Genomic DNA, 17,157 nt, shown 5'->3' with positions numbered 1-17,157 from the left:
TATTTCTCCCTGTGAAGTATCAGCACCTTAGAATAGCCTTACCTAGACCAAGAGCAAAAAAATACATTATACAGTTTTTGCTGCAGACATTACAGATAAGCAATCGATTCAAAATTTCATAAATGCCAATGGGCATGGAAAACCAGATGCTACTGAAGACAATTCAACTTTGTGTCCACAGAATGAGATATGCCTTATTGGTTTTTTTTTATTATTGTTTTCCATTTTAAGAATTTGTGGCAATATAACGATTGTCACTGCTTAATCTTTTTCTTTTCTTTTTTTTTTACTACACACACACACACACACACATACACACACACACACACACACACACACACACACACACACATATATATATATATATATATATATATATATGTAAATGTATATAAAAAAAATTGTTCTTGCTTCTCCCAAACCCAGACTCGCCTGCCAGACTGTCAAACAAAGAAGCATGGTTTGTCACTCCACAGAACGTGTTTCCACTGCTCCAGAGTCCAGTGGTAGTGACTAGTGAGCTTTACATCACTCCATCTGACACTTGGCATTGCACTTGGTGATGTGAGGCTTACATGCAGCTGCTTCCATAAACCTTCAGCCACACAGTTTTGTGTTGATTTCAATGGTAGTGGAAGTTTGGAGCTATGGAATCAGCAGAGTGAAGTGACTTTTATGCATCATGCGTCTCAGCACTCGGTGACGGTGAGTTGCTGCTGTTTCTAAACACGTCCACTTTTCACCTGTGGTTATGGCCCTGACAGAAACAACTAAATTCAATAATTGAGAAGTGTGTCCCATTACTTTTGCTCATATAGTGTGTATATAAAAGTTTATTGAGATTAAGATTTTTTTTTAAGTATTTAAAACTTACTCAACAAGGATTGCCAAAAAACTATCAAAGGTGAGAGAAAGACTTTTATTAGTGCTGGGCAATGATTACATTTTTTTTATCGCAATTAATTGCACGATTGTCTGCAATTAATCGCATTGTTTTGCACTAACGTTCAATAATGCATTCAAAATTAGTGTATATTGCACTTTTTCATTTAAAAGTACTGTTATATGAACAAAAGTGCTATAACAATTGGTTTGCAAACACTTTATAGACAAATAAGGATCTTTTTCATAGTAGCAGTTAAAATATTCTTATAACTGAACTATTAATTAAAAAACATAAAACTGGTTGATAGTCATTACTTTAATCTAGTAACAAAAATAAGATTCATTTTGGATTACAATAATGACAAATTCAGGGATCCTTTTTTTTTTCTCCATGATTTGTTTTTGTTTATTTTATTTTAAGATTACATGCATCAGGTATTTCTTCACCAGATTTACCCCATTAAAGCAGTGCTGTAATAAATGTTGTGTGCTATAGCCCTTCTTTTTCCCAGAGGGCACTTCTACAGCCATAAGACTTGAATAATGGTGGTCAGGTCACCCCTGTGCTGCCAAAAGTGTTGCCAGATCCACTCATGCCAACCTCCAAGGCTCTGCTCCAGGACTGGTTCTGGCACTGTGACTGGCGCAGTCAGGGAGACACTATGCCTCAGTTCACACAATTACACACACAACTTTTCACACCACTCCTCTGCTCCAGATTTTCTGTGCATTTGCACCATTAGCTTGGTTAGTGTGAATTTCTCACCAAACATTAGGTAGGCGATCATTGTATAAAATCAACAGGACAGGTTTCCCCACAGGAGAGGATTGCAGGCAGGAAAGTGAGTGCATTAGGGTTAATTGATTCTCTCTATCCGTTCAGTTGATCAGTCACATCAAATTTAGGCTGAATGACAGAACTGCAAACACACACACATACACACTCTGTCTTTTCCTCTCTTTCGGTCTGTTGCACTTTCAGCAACGTTCCTCTATGACTCACCCCTGAGTCTGCCAGCCGCCCAATCAGATCCCTCTGTGCCGGGGTTCGGGGCCCCCACCTGACAAACAGCCAAATTTTTTTTTTTTTAAAAACAGCTTGCTGTCAGGTGTATCCTGCCTGCTGAAGGCCAGGGAAGCCAGACTCAAAGTCTCCAGAGAATTATGGGAATAATTCTTTCAGATGTCTGTGTTGGTGTGTATTGGTCTGTGCTTAATAACCATAAATGCTGATATTGAAGGTTTTGATATTTTTGCTTTAGTTGGTTTAATTACATCTGCTCATACATATTGATCAAGGAGATTAACAAAATGGGAAATGAGTCATACACCAAAGGCTGTTTTGTGTGCACATGTGCGCAAGTGTATTTGGTTTACCTGTGTAGTAGCTGTTGACGTGGTGCTGCTCCGGGATCCCCACATCTGCTGGAACTGCACTCTGATCTCAGCAAACGTTTCTATAATCACAGCAATGAACACATTCTGGGAACACAAGCAAAAGAAATTATAAAAAGTTAATAAATGCCCAGAAATGATTATTTTAATGAATGGTTGTTCTTGTTGTCTGGCATATAAGTGAAAAGTGTGAAAACCGATCTGTGTTAATGATAAAATACATATGATATTTCATATTTAACACTGTCATCTTCAACATTTAATGAGGTTTAATTCTGTTTGTTACAAACTGATTCCCTGATGGTAATCGATAGCCACAGATTATTTCAGCAGAGCTTAGCTTGAATTTAACCCTGAACATTCCTTAACTATGTGAACTAAATGGGGTCAAGTCTTAATTTTCAGACATCCACACTACCTTTTTTCTTTTGTTTATGTAATTAATACTTATTAATTAATTAATACCTACTGAGCAAGGATGATTATAGATGATTATATTGATAAAAAGTCATAGCAAAGACATTTAAAACAAATAAAATGTACGAACTTGCTATACATAATAGAATCCTGAAAAAAGAAACATATCACAAAAACAGCAACACAACTATTCTAAATATTTATAAGAAATGTTATTATAATGCATATTATAATGATTTCTTAAGGATCAATTGACTTTGTAGACTAAAGAATTCTGAAAATTCAGCTTTGCCATTACAGAACAAAATATTTTAAAATATAATAAAGTAATATGAAAACAGTTATTTTGAAATGTTATACTATATCTGTTTTACTGTAGTTTTGATCAAATAAATGCATCTTCGGTGAGCCAGTGTTACGTATTTGAGAAACCTTTATACTGAAACTTCTCACTGGTCATGAATGCACACAATAACAGCACTGAATAATAATTTTAAAAAAAACTATCACCCAAGGTATAATATAACAATATAATAGAATCCTAGAATAACCCTCACTTTTCTATGTCTAGAAATGAAGAAGGACCCATGTGCAGATTATGACTACATTTTTGCAGATCGCTGGTGTGAGAAGAAAAGGATTTTTCCACCTTGACCAACCAGGCGAGGAAGAAGATGAGCGTGATGAAGTAGAAATATGAGCGCCAGCGTGGGAAGCTGTCGATGGCTCGATACATAATGAAGACCCATCCCTCCTGAGACGCGGCCTCATATACGGTGAATATACTGGTGCCTGCAAGAGGAGACGACAAGAAGGGTCACGACGGGGATGCAGTTAGATAGAGGAGGGGGAGAAGCCCATGTCTGAGATGTTTTTGTGCCCCCAGACTGGTCTGACAGGGAACTGAGACACAAAAATTCAGACATAAACACAGTCTTGGCATTAGTGGACCTTGTCAGGTGCTTCCTATTACCCAGCTACAGTGCACAGCATAAATGAGTGCACCCCCTCTAAAACTCAACAAATTCAGAAATTACTCTTTACTTAGAAGACATCTTAGGGTTCTTTGGAGATACAATGTTCCAACAAGCCTGCTTGATCAATTACAAAATTATTCAGCATAATAAGATTTTCTTATCAAAGTGATATAATTTTGTGTTGCAAAAATGAGTACATCCTCCTGAAAGTTTTTTTTTTTTTATTATTATTATTATTATTATTATTTTGTAACTTTCAGGAGGGTGTACTCATTTTTGCAACACAAAATTGTATTACTGATAAGAAAATATTATTATTTAAAATAATAATAATAATAAAAAAAAATATATATATATATATATATATATATATATATATATATATATATATATCTTTAAGGATACTTTTGATCAACAGGTAAGTATATTTCCTGACATTTAGTGAAAGTGACATACATGTAACCCATAATCAGAATTCATGCTCTGCATGTAACCCTTCCAAAGTGCACACACACACAGCAGTGAACACACATGCGCCGTGAACACACACCCAGAGCAGTGGGCAGCGTTTTATGCTGCGGCGCCCGGGGAGCAGTTGGGGATTCAGTGCCTTGCTCAAGGGCACCTCAGTTGTGGTATTGCTGGCCCGAGACTCAAACCCATAACCTTAGGCCGGTGACACACTGGCTGCGTGGCGTGAGCGTGGCGTTTCTGCTGTGTGTCAGTAGCGTGGTGGCTGCCTCGCGTTTTCTGTATCTTTACACACCAAAACCATGCCTGACGCGGCGCTGGCGCACGGCTGGCTCGCGTTTTCTGTATCTTTACACACCAAAACCGTGCATGACGGGGCGCTGGCACGCTGCTGCTGCTGTAGGTGACATAGAGGTAGGCCGCCGACAGACCAGGCTCTTGTCTTCACGACAACAATATCTATACTTCATGTTGAGCATAAATATAAAGCCTACTGATAAAGGACACCGTCAACAGTATTGATGGCAAGTCAAACAGTATTTGACATGTGCAATATTTGAAAATCGATAATTATTATTTTTTTTTTATTACATTTATATCTGAATTTATGTAAACCTATAGACTTTCAAACATGAAAATGTCATGAATTAATATGTATTTGTGTACAAAATGACATATAAACCTATTTTCCTATTCTATTTTGCCTGGAAACACTTCCAACATGCTTGTGTCGCGTGAAAAATAGGCGTCGGTTCTATTTCTAGCATGCACGCTACCACGCTCTAACCTGTTAACATGGGAGCCAAATTAAAAAAGACATTCCACGCGGCTGAGATGCTTATTCCATGCATCCAGTGTGTCGCCGGCCTTAGGGTTAGGAGTCAAACTCTCTAACCATTAGGCCACGACTTCCCCATTTAAAAGTGTTAAATAGCCCACTGAATCACACTCAGACTTAATGCTGACAGCAGTGGAATCACTTGGGGGAGAACTGCCAGGTGACTTATTTCTTAGCATAAAAGAGAACAATGGTATAAGAGATATACCAAATTATTGTTTAAAGTGTGAAAATACAGCAGCAGTAGCATCGCCATTCAAAAACAATGGACTTGTGACAAGGCTCCTGAAATAATCAGGTCTTCACTTTAAGTTTTAATTTAGTGATTAGTTAATTTTTGCTAAAAAAAGAGCAAGAGAAATAACATGCAAGAGTCTCAGAGCCTACAAATGCTATGAAAAGAGTTGCATGGTTGTTGTCACCACTAGAATTACCTACTATAGCCAAAGCAAACTCTTTTAACCTCTTCCAAAGCCCATATTTACAAAACTGAGACTTCTGGAAATACATACTCTGGTCTCAAGAGACCAACTCAGTCATTTCGGAACCAAAATCATCCAACATGTTCTGGTGTTACTAGAGTAGGAGTACAGTGAGAAGTGTTTGGTACTCACAGTGAAGTTCAGTGGTAGTAAAGCTTTTATATAGGGATGGATGAGTGCTTAAGGTGTGAGGGAGTTGTGCTTTATCAATGCTGGCATGAATTCACACTCTACTCTGTGATGTTATACAAAAAACTCGAAACAGAAGATGTCATGAACTTGCACAATCAATGCTATGAAGGGTCAGAGCAGTATACTTAAAATTCTGGAGGACATACTAAGTAGTAGAATATTATTCTGAAATAAATCTACGGTATACTTATTTCTGTAATCCTTCATTTGAACAAAATTGGCTAGTTTATTTATCTTACAGAAAATATTGGCATATATTTTGTTGTTTTTATTAAGTATATGTTTAATATGTTTCAATTTTGCCATCTTTCCATGAATTATATTAGTGATAGTTAAGAAAATACATCTTTTATATTTATTCAGAGAGGGTGTCCTCATTTATGCTGTGCAGTGTATGTGTTTCTCTCTTCAAACAGCAGAATGAGATGGTCATCCTATATTTTGAAGTACTCTTTGATTCCAAGTTGTGCTGGAGTGTAAAAGTATCTGTGTATTAAAGGAAATAGGCTTAACGAAGAACTACACAATCAAGGACAGATTGCTTTCATGACTAAGTGTGATTTCTTCATAAAAGGAACGAGGACAAATCATCAAGGAACTTCAATGAATAGTCTGTTGTTATTAACAGTCTTAATTCTGTAATTAGTGTTCTGTGTTACACAAAAGAGATGTTTAGCTGAGGATTTCATTATATTTTCCATACAGTAAAAAATTAATAGGGATGACCATCATTATGGCACTATAACCTAACAAAGATACTAAGACAAAATTTCAATATACATTATATAAATATAATGTGCAACTAAAATTTTATTCTAAATATTAACAGATACTAATATCTGATAGATAGATAGATATACTGTTTTTTACACAGCATTTACACCATTGTTTCATACACAGTGTTTGAGATGCTCTCTAGTTACAAGCCCTCAATGTTGTTATCTCTGCACTCACAGTGACCCATGATGCCGTGCTGCGATATGGCTGCCAAAGGTCAGCAGGAAGCATGCCACTCAGTTCTGCTTCCTGTCATTTCCCACCAGGTCCAGGGGCAGAATGGGCCAAGGACACTGGCAGAGCCCTGTAAAGGTTAGCTTCACCAACCATACAATATATCCTTTACAGGGACCTATATTAATGAATTACTGTAAACTATTCACTTGGCTTTATCTCAAAACTGTGTTCAATCGATATGTAATTCACATTAGACAAAGCACATACTTCAGTATAAACAGTAACAGAGTCTTTCCCTGGATAAATTTAGAGGGAAATGCACTTGGCAAACTAAGGACTCCAATTAAAAATCACTTAGAGATAAATCACTGTGTCCAGAGATGCCTAGCAAAAGGGAAAAATAAACTTGATTCCCATTTCATTCTGAATGGTCTAAGAGAGAATACTAAAACGTACATTTTTGGAAGAAAAAATAAATAAATAAAACAGCTCAGGAATCCTTGAAAACTGATATTCCTAAAATATTTGACTATGTCCCTACAACTCAGTTAATATAGTTTTAAATTAATTGAATTGAATAAAACCAACAAAAATTAGAGATTGAATGTAAATAAAATAGATGCATTTAAATAATTAACTCAGTTAAATAAAAATAAAAAACACACAAACATTATTAATGACTTCATTTTGTGGTGGGGTCAGTAAAAATATTGGCAGTCCAACTGTATCAGCAGAAAAATGAAATATATTAACCCTGTCATTGGACTTTTTCCTAATCATACTTTATGTTTCTGCATCCATGAATCTTGGGAGCCCAAAAAAGGCATTGTTGCTGAACACGGATGAATAGACACAGATCACTGATGCAGGAGCAGTTCTGGTTGACTTACACATGACTTATCGGTGTACTGAACTCTATAAAGAGGACGAAGAAGGGCCCTTTCACAGATCTCTAAGTTCTGTAAGTCAACAGTTCAAAGCCACAACCGGTTTTCTTTTTTTTCTTTTTTTGTGAAAAGCCTTCCTTCATGGCTATATGGAGATTAGTAGCACTGCTCTGTGTACATTTCTAGTGGATTTATCTCAAATGAGAGATAAAAATGTGACATGCTGCTTCGTACAGATCAAGGTGTTTAAATAAACTGGTCTATTTGTGAAGCTGCCTTCACAAAGTCTATGATATATAAGCTTTGCTGAAAATATTACATTTTCTAAGTGCAGCGACAGAGGGCATTTATCTGTTTATGTTTGCTTGCACATTATGCATAGATCAACTCAAAATGCTTCAGCCAACAATGCAACAATTAATCACACTTAGTCAGAAAAGGACATGATTGCTCTTAATCACTGTAAATAATTACAATGGGTAGAGATGGTATAATTTTCCACAGACAACTAAAACTAAACCAAGCTAATTCAAATTTCCTAATAATAGGCCAGGGAAAATGCTTTTAGTGTATGAAAGAGGTGTCCAATCTGGCTTTAAAGAAAAAAATCAATGATATTCATAATTCATATATATATTCATAATATTACATTTTTAGCAACAGCAGAATACAAACTAGAAAGAGATAAAGAAAAACTAATAATACAAATTCACAGAAAATGAACAAAATGACAAACATCATTTTATCATTGCAGATGGACAAATGTGAAGCATCACAATGACTCACCAAGCTCATTGAAGCCACTGTATCCGAGTTCCTGTCTGCTGAGTCCCAAGTCTTCCAGATCCACACACTTAAACCCAGTCGGACACTGATAACCCTCCCCGTTCGGAGAGCAATGTGTATCAGGGATCGCCAGGCTGTTCCATGTCACATTACTGAAAAAAGACAAGAGTGTGTTTTCAAAGAATCATCATCAAATGATAATCTGATCAAATTAACCATTATATTGTAACAGGCCATCCGGTGTTTTCTCACAGAAGAGCAGTGGTATCATTCTCCTCTCTGGCAACATTTACACAATCAGCATTTGGGACTGACAACCGTATTTACTTGGGCCACAGGTGTTACTTCAGGAGGCACTTGATGTCACTAATGAAAATTAATGTTTTCAAATTGGCTCGCCAGACATACTTTCAAACTGTTTATGAAGGACTCCAAAATGAACTGGGGATCATTGATTGCAGTATCACAAAGGCCAATCAGAGACAAAACACAGAATCAAAATAGCTCTGATTATACAGAGATAAATATTCTGCCGACGAGACATCCCTGTGATGAAACTGATAGCACACACAACTCACAAGATACTACTAACACCATAATTTGTTCCTTTTATTTGAAAATGGACATTCCTTTTGGTTAATATTTTTATGACTTAAAAAAAATAAAATAATGTGTCTTAAATGGCATAGAGACAGAAAAAGAGAGTGTATCATGTTGATCATCAGTCATAAAATGCTGTAGCCTATGTCTGTGATTGAGAGAAATTTGTGGGACATTTTCTGAACAAGGTGACAGTTTATGATTGGCAAGGTCATGAGGCCTGTTCTCATCTATATTTAGGCACCAGAAAAATAAAAAGTCATGACATCAAATCTAAAAATGTATCCCCAACAGACACGAGTCTGGTAAACTCCCTCGCACATTTATTCCACTGAATCCCTCTGTGATTCAAATCCCTGCTACTCTGTGCAAAGGACACATACTGTAGTTCTGCAAGATAATCAACAATGAGTTTTTCTGATAAACACTTTCACTTGTGTGATGCATGAAAATCCTGCCTATACACATATTATATGGCGGGCAATATTTTTAACCTGTGCCTAAGCCGTTTTGAATAATAATATGTTGAATGCCAGTACAGGTCTGGGTGAGATATCTTGCATGCACATAGACGGATTGAGGCCAGGCTGCTGAAAAGAGGCGAGCATGTGCATGACGCCCAGGCAACACAGGAAACGTTAATTATTGTGATTAGTGCTCAGCACACTCCTCTGTTGCTGATGGTTTAGGCTCTTTGTTTTAGAGCCAGCTCTGACACGCCACTCATGTGCAAGGGAATATTAAATAGGCCTGGGTTTTAAAAGAGAACCACCTCCACAGCTCCATACATACACTGCATTAAGACCCTGCTTTCGTCACGCCCTTAAGTTGGGATGCGTGCGAGTGTTCCAGCAAGATTTACTGATCATTTTTAGACATGAATTTCTGTTGGCTTATCACGCACCTCCATGTGAAATGAGAAATTCTGACAAATGTATCAAATAATGTGGCTGTTCTTACTGTTTAGTGTTTATGAGGTCGTGACATCACACAATGAAAATAGTGATCTTCTATTAATACCCTTTACAGCTGCTGATGGGATTTACATTCCAAAGAACAGATGTGTGTGGGAGATGTACAGCAACAGACACATACTTCTTATCTCATGCTGATGCCAGGAAAAACTGCAGTATGATGTTAAATCCCCTGATTCATCCCAGGGATAATACACCAAAAGAAGTGTGATACAACTTCCCACACAAAGAGCAATTTTTGACTTCTTGGGCTATTAAGTTAAATCTAAGACAGTTGATTCTATTGAATTTAATGTGGAAGCTTGTTTCTGCCACGGGATAAAAAATAAAAATAACAAAAAGTAATTATAAAATGAGTTTATACTGTATCTCAGATATTGAAAGATATAAACGCAGACAAAAGTCAGAATATTTAGAATAAAAAAGTTGTAAATACCTTTTTACCGTTATACTACTTTTTATTTCATGGTGGCAACAGAAAACAGAACTGCGAGATGTAAACTCATAAGTAAAAAGTCAGAATTGTGAGATGTAATTTCAAGTCATTTCTGTCTTACAATTTTGAGAAAAAAAGTCTGAATTATGAGATATAAAGTCACAATTACCTTTTTAATGTTTAATATAAAAAAGTATAGATATAAATACATAAATATATAAATATAATATATAACCTTTTTTTTAAAAAAAATACCCTTTTAATATTCTGTTGTAATAACGGTCTCCATAGTTTAAAGGATATAGTGCTGAAACTTGCTTACCCTTTCTGCGTTTCATTGGTGACACAGTGATGATTGAAGGTTCCAAACATCTGAACCCCCAGGATTCCATACAGGAGCAGGAAGAAGAGCAAAAATATGGACACACTCCAAATCTGCTCCCCCGACCGCCTGAGAGGAAGTGAATTTTAAGTGGCTGATACGAAAACAAGCTGACATTTCTCACATTCTTTGGGCTGGTGGGGCTTTTACTTGAGAATGTTGGTTATGCGGGTACGCGGCAGTTCAAATCGGAAGTAGATACGGAAGGCTCGGATCATAATGAGGGCCCTCGGTATGCGTAACATTCCCCAGGGTGACATTTGGTCCACAATCTCTGCTATTTCAAACACCTTGAGACCATTCAGAGGAACAAGCGGATGAGTGGAGTTCCCTGTGGAGCTCAGTTCTTTTTAATTTGAAAGAAACAATTTACTTGGGAAATAACACTGAAGATAATTTCCTTACCTGAAGCACAAGAGAGACCCAGAGGAAGACCACCATAAAGCCATCAAACATGCACCAGCGGTCTTTAACATAGGAGTTCTCTCCCTGGAAACAGAGGCAGGTGATAAGACACAGGCTGTAAATGAAAGTCCACAGGTGAGTGGCAGCTGGTCCGCCGGTTTAATGAAAGATTGTGGCAGCTGTTAACAACAGAGCCAGCAAAATTCAGCAAACAAAAATGTGAGCACTTCAAAGTATTTTTCCTGACAGACATTGACTAACAAGTGTGCACTAGAAGACCTAAACATTGTTTAGGTTTGCAATGAGAACTGTCTAACTATGTCTCTAATGGTAAAGCACACAAATAATACATTAAATAATAATGACAAACCAAAAACAGGAGCTAGTAGTCCTTTATATTCAGGTAGTGGATGTATGACATTCCCATATTCTCATTTATGTTACTTGTCTCTTAAGCGTTTCTTTTAAGCTTTCAAAAATGATTTTCAAATAGTCCTGTTATGATTTTAAATGTCTGGTTAGAGACATAAAATCAGTTAAGACATTTATAATGTGACCAATTCTTACATTCATGACAATTTTTACATTCCCTTATTGTATAGTTGTATCTACATTTTATATTTGATCTAGATTTTTAGGCTCTACTGTTAATGTTATCTGTGTGCACCGGGGATCTGAGAGTAACGCAATTTTAATTCTCTGTATGTATGTACTGTACATGTGGAAGAACTGACAATAAAGCAGACTTGACTGACTTGACTTGCCTTGACAATTCATTTCAAATTTATAATGTGACTAATTCATTACTATTTCAAATAAATGTTCTTTTGAACGTTCTTCTTTTGAACATTCTATTTATCAAAGAATTCAGGAAAACACGTATCATGGTTTCCACAAAAAAAAATATTAAGCAGCACAGCTGTTTTCAATTAGCATATTAGTTTGATTTCTGAAGGATCATGTAACAAATATAATATATTAATATATCATATATTAAAATAGGAAAAAAATGCAACATTACTGTTTTTTAGTACTGTATTTCTGATCAAATAAAGGCAGCCTTGGATGAGCATAAAAAAGTTTTAAACATTCAAATATCTTACCGACCCCAAACTGCTGAATGGTAATACATATATTTATACTTTTTTAAAGTAAAAATATTCCATATATCCACTAAAAACATATAAGGTCATTAAAGATTTGTTTTAAATGAATTGCTGCATGTCACAACACAGGGTTTATCATGTCAACTATCTATTCACACACACAGGAAATGACATCAGAGGTGTGACATGCTCAGGTTTGTTTGTTTGAGTGCAGACTGCCTTCATGCACCGGTGGCTTTCCTTGGATAGAGAGACAGAAACTTCAGTGGCTGAAGCACTTGTTCTCCCAAAACATCTGCTCAGAAATCCCCTGGGATTTCAGAGCCTCTGATCAGCTATCGTGCTCAGATCTCCCACTAAATTAGTAGGCCATAAACCATGATTTATTAAATGGATAGCTTAAAAACTAAGTGAAGGTCTGACTGACTTTATTAACAGCAACTGGCAAAGATTGAATTTGGAATATTGTTTGTGCTGATGAATGTGTTACTTAAGATTAAAATAGATGGCCTAATTCGCAACAGATAATGAATTATTTACATTAATTCAGTGCTTAGACTGCATTAGCAACTAATCATGTCTCCAAGTCAAGAATATGCCTAATGGCAAAAACATACCTGCTAACAGTGATAAAGAAAACAACATGTCACTGAATTTCACAGATCATACCATGCATTCAAAAGATGGAAATACAAAACAAATATACTGGCCTAATTAACTGAGTTGTGGTCACAAGCATGATAATGCTGCAAGCTACTCTCCTTCAATAAAATTAAAATTCATGTGTTAACTTTGCATATAATCACTGAAAGGTTAATCGCCCTGTCCTCACACGATCTCAAGTATAAAGGAACAAATTAATTACTCTATCTTCTACATAAACCTTACTGCTTTCCATGCTAGAAGAGTGAGGTTCAGGAAGCAAATGATTCACTTATTCAGTGTCGTTCAGTGCGGTTGTTATCCTTGATTCGCCAATTAAACTGTCCATACGTTATTTAGCCACAGACACAATCAAAAACAGTCTTTTTTCCTCTTCCTTTTTCTGTTGTAAATTGTGACAATGCTGATTGAGTGTGTTACCTTGATGATGCCCCTGATATGCATTTTGCCGATCATCTCTGCAGTGTAGAGGAACATCAGCAGCGTATCCAGGGCAAAGGTGACATACTGCAAAGGCGGGTAGTGCTCAAAGGTCATAGGTGTATTCATACACACCGAAATGACACTGATTATGGCACAGGCCCGCAGGAGAGAATGAACCCACTGAGGACAAAGAACAGAATCTGTTTTAGAGAGTGGAACATCCTCGTGGTTTTTATTTTGCACCTTTTCCTAATTGAGCAGGTACACTCTCAGAAATAAAGATACAAAAGCTGTTACTGTGGTGGTACCCTTGCAAAATGTACACTTTTGTCTCTTATTTACCCCTAAGGGTGAATATGCATACTTAAAATGAGTACATATTTGTACCTTTATGGTACATTTTACTACTTTTTGAAAGTGTACCACCTTAGTGACCTTGAGATTGTAGTGTATGTTGTGATTTGTGTGCTGTCTTATGCCAAACAAATATTCAGTGAAATTTTGGTCGCTGCTATACAGTACAATATTTTCAATAAATAGAAGATTTTCAATGAATAAATGTGACCCTGGACCACAAAACCAGTCATGAGTAGCATAGGTATATTTGTAGCAATAGACAACAATACATTTTATGGGTCAAAATTAATGATTTTTATTTTTCACCATCAGCTTCCAGATTTTTAAATAGTTGTGGTCCAGGGTCACAAATGTCTGTTTCTCACAAACAGCTACTGTGTGGGTTAAAAAACTTGGAATATAGTGCAAAACACCATTTGTGTTTAATGAAAAAATAAGATAAAATAAGTTAAATATTTTAACTGAACTACTCATTTAAGAGTTTTGTAGAATAGGATTGAGATTTTAATGTGGGTGGGGCTAAACAAAGACGGTGTGAAAATGTCTTGAATGTTGGGTGCCAGATACTGGGTGCTATAAGGTGGATATATGACTGGTTTAAACATAATAATAATAATAATAATAATAATAATAATAATAATAATAACATGAAATAAATCTGTCTTATTTTATGAAATTGCACCTGGTTCTGACAAGGTTTTAGCTTGTTAATTATGTATTTTTGGGAGTATGTGTGGGTCATAAATTACTGTGAAGAAGAACCACATGGTAAGGTTTCAGAGGTTTGTTCACATACTGGTTTGTTGATCCAAAGTATGTCTGCACTGTCTGTCAGTGTTTCATCTGGCCCAAAGTCTGTCATAGGCTGGGCCTCGACCCGCGAGCTCTGCTTCCTCTTCAGCATGCTGGGGCTCGCTGTGCTATAGAGAGAGTGGATCTGGAAGACAAAAGAACATCGACCACAAATGCTTACTGAAACCACACATCAGCCAAAGCTCAAAATCCGTTTGTAGCCATTGGATTTATTCTTTATTAGATGGTAACTCTATATGTGCTCTAAGCACTTAATTTACAAAATACAATTGTGACGAGTGGGGCAGGGCTGAGAGCTGTGGGAACAGAGCGAGGCCGCTGGAGTTAATGATAATGAGTGACCGGTCTCGAGTCCCACGAAGGAGCTCTGGAAGGAAAAAAGGAAGAGTACCGTATTTTCCGGACTATAAGTCGCACTTTTTTCATAGTTTGGCTGGTCCTGCGAGTTATAGTCAGGTGCGACTAATTTATCAAAATTAATTTGACATGAACCGAGAGAAATGAACCAAGAGAAAACATTACCGTCTCCAGCCGCGAGAGGGCGCTCTATGCTGCCAGAGACGCTGCTCAGTGCTCCTGTAATCTACACTAAGCAGCATAGAGCACCCTCTCGCGGCTATAGACGGTAATGTTTTCTCTTGGTCCTTGGTTCTAAATGAATGCAACTTATAGTCCAGTGCGACTTTTATATGTTTTTTTCCTCATCATGACGTATTTTTGGACTGATGCGACTTATACTCAGGTGCGACTTATAGTCCGAAAAATACGGTAATGACAATGAAAGAAGAGAGAGGACCAGGCCTGGACTTTATTGTGTTTTGTTTCTGTTTGTGTACGGCAGTCGTCCGTCGGGGGCTGTCATGCTATTTTCAATTTTATGTTTATTTTACTATTAAAGTTATGTTTAAATGTTCGCTGTTTTTTTTATATTAGAAAAATAAATATATGAAAAAATAAAAAAATATTAAATTACTGTAATTATGTGGCATGAAAAAACACCTCAGAGGATGTGGCATATCAAAAGTCCTAAGAACAGAAACATTTAGTAACTTCAGCAAGCAAAGAGCTATGTGTTCATTGTTCGTTGTAACTATACAGTATGACATGAAGACACAGCTCTGAATGGTACCAGACAGTATGTATTGTAGTGTTGCACAGCCACACAATCAAGCGTATGATGTACATAAAACACAGACTGTTGACTTGACATAAAAATACAGACTTACCTTCTGCAAAGATCACACTGGATCTTCAGCGCAACACAAAAGATGATAATGAGACTGTGTAATAATGGCATTAGAGCCATTCTTACCGAGGACAATAATAAAACATGGATTTCACACACTCGCTGAAACAAAGCGCACATACCAAAGGGAAAAGTAAAGCTGAAATTGCTCCAGCACTGCACATAACATGCGATCAGGCATACCCTGTAAATAACACACAACAGTTAGTCAACATGGCATATGGTGTACCAATGGGTACAATTATATCGACAAATAATGTCCACCACATCAGACAAGGCATATATGCAACACTGAGTGGCGGAGTCATGAATGGATGGGATTTTGGGACCAGGTTACTCACGGTCAGGCTCCTCATTGGTGCATTCATCCCCGGCATAGAGAGGAACTGAATTCAATACGAAAGACGGCTGATCGGTGGAGTCGAGGTCTATCCTGCAAGAACATCATTAGCTTTTTAATTCTTATTTATAAAGGATTCCCGCCAATGAATGCTGCATCACACAACAGCTGAAAGATTGACCTTTCTATGTGATATGAACACAAAAGGAACAAATCCACTCCAGCGAACTGTCACGTCCAGTAAGATCAGGCAGGCCTTCGTGCGTCAAACATCATATAACATCATGAAGAGCTTTTGCGGAGTTGGTAAACATTTCAAAGGCAGATGTAACATGAATTACACTACATCAAGATCATTTGAAGGGCAGTTCGGAACAATGGCAAGATTCAAATATAAAGTGTGTGCTGTCTGCCAGCAAAAAACAATTGCTACAATCGGAAGCCTACAATAGAACAGTGAATCTTCAAAGTTTTTACATTTATCTCAAGAACAGAGTGGTCTCCTCAGAACAGCTTCTATGTAGTCACAGGCAATTTGCAAAGTAATTGCTACAGTTAGCATATGTTGATAGATGGAGATTCAAAGACAACTGAAAACAAAATTACAGGGTGTAAGTGCAGTAATGTAGGAGTAAGTTGCAGAAGACTACAATTAGTTTTACTTTTACGGAAAGGACTATTTGCCTAAAGGCAGGGTGCAATCACCAACACTTGGCTGGTGTCATGAGTTTTTAGGCTCGTTTATTACATAAGCAGTTTGTGTTTTAGATAAGATTGTATAGGCTATGAGAAGGATAATTATTGCCCCCGAAGGCTTTTTTGTTTCTAAAATTTGCAGCAGAATATAAAGAAGTATACAGTATACTGCACAACTGATTAAATTGGATATCAAATCCCATCTTCATATTTAATCCAAGAACTACAAAAAAAAAGACATAGAATGAATTAGGGATGTTCATTTCGGTTATTTTTCCTGATCGACAACCGACGCTCGTTAACCGATTATTAACCGTTAACCGACAAGATTATTTTAAATTAGAATTGAATTAAATTAGAAATAATAAGTGTCTGTGACCCATTAAAAATATTAACGGGAGTAATTTTAAATGCACAAAAAGCAACAAACAG

General features: G+C 36.7%; 1 protein-coding gene across 1 annotated transcript in view; it reads right to left on the bottom strand.

Moving 5' to 3' along the window:
• Nucleotides 1-16,122, bottom strand: part of LOC113108455 (sodium leak channel non-selective protein-like) — an 81,914-nt gene extending 65,792 nt beyond the window's left edge. Inside the window, exons 1-10 of the mRNA XM_026271602.1 lie at nucleotides 16,031-16,122; nucleotides 15,812-15,873; nucleotides 14,427-14,567; nucleotides 13,271-13,453; nucleotides 11,082-11,165; nucleotides 10,827-10,966; nucleotides 10,617-10,745; nucleotides 8,285-8,436; nucleotides 3,347-3,489; nucleotides 2,263-2,367 (exon numbers count right to left, since the gene is read on the bottom strand). Of these exons, the coding sequence (XP_026127387.1) occupies nucleotides 2,263-2,367; nucleotides 3,347-3,489; nucleotides 8,285-8,436; nucleotides 10,617-10,745; nucleotides 10,827-10,966; nucleotides 11,082-11,165; nucleotides 13,271-13,453; nucleotides 14,427-14,567; nucleotides 15,812-15,853 (1,119 nt within the window). The 5' untranslated portion in view covers nucleotides 15,854-15,873; nucleotides 16,031-16,122. The remainder of the gene's footprint in view (nucleotides 1-2,262; nucleotides 2,368-3,346; nucleotides 3,490-8,284; nucleotides 8,437-10,616; nucleotides 10,746-10,826; nucleotides 10,967-11,081; nucleotides 11,166-13,270; nucleotides 13,454-14,426; nucleotides 14,568-15,811; nucleotides 15,874-16,030) is intronic.
• Between the last annotated feature and the right edge of the window lie 1,035 nt (nucleotides 16,123-17,157).

The sequence above is a fragment of the Carassius auratus genome, chromosome 9 (genome assembly GCF_003368295.1).
Source record: "Carassius auratus strain Wakin chromosome 9, ASM336829v1, whole genome shotgun sequence".
NCBI lineage: Eukaryota > Metazoa > Chordata > Actinopteri > Cypriniformes > Cyprinidae > Carassius > Carassius auratus.
The sequence above is the reverse complement of the archived record's forward strand: the minus strand, read 5'-3'. Positions and strand labels throughout refer to the sequence as shown.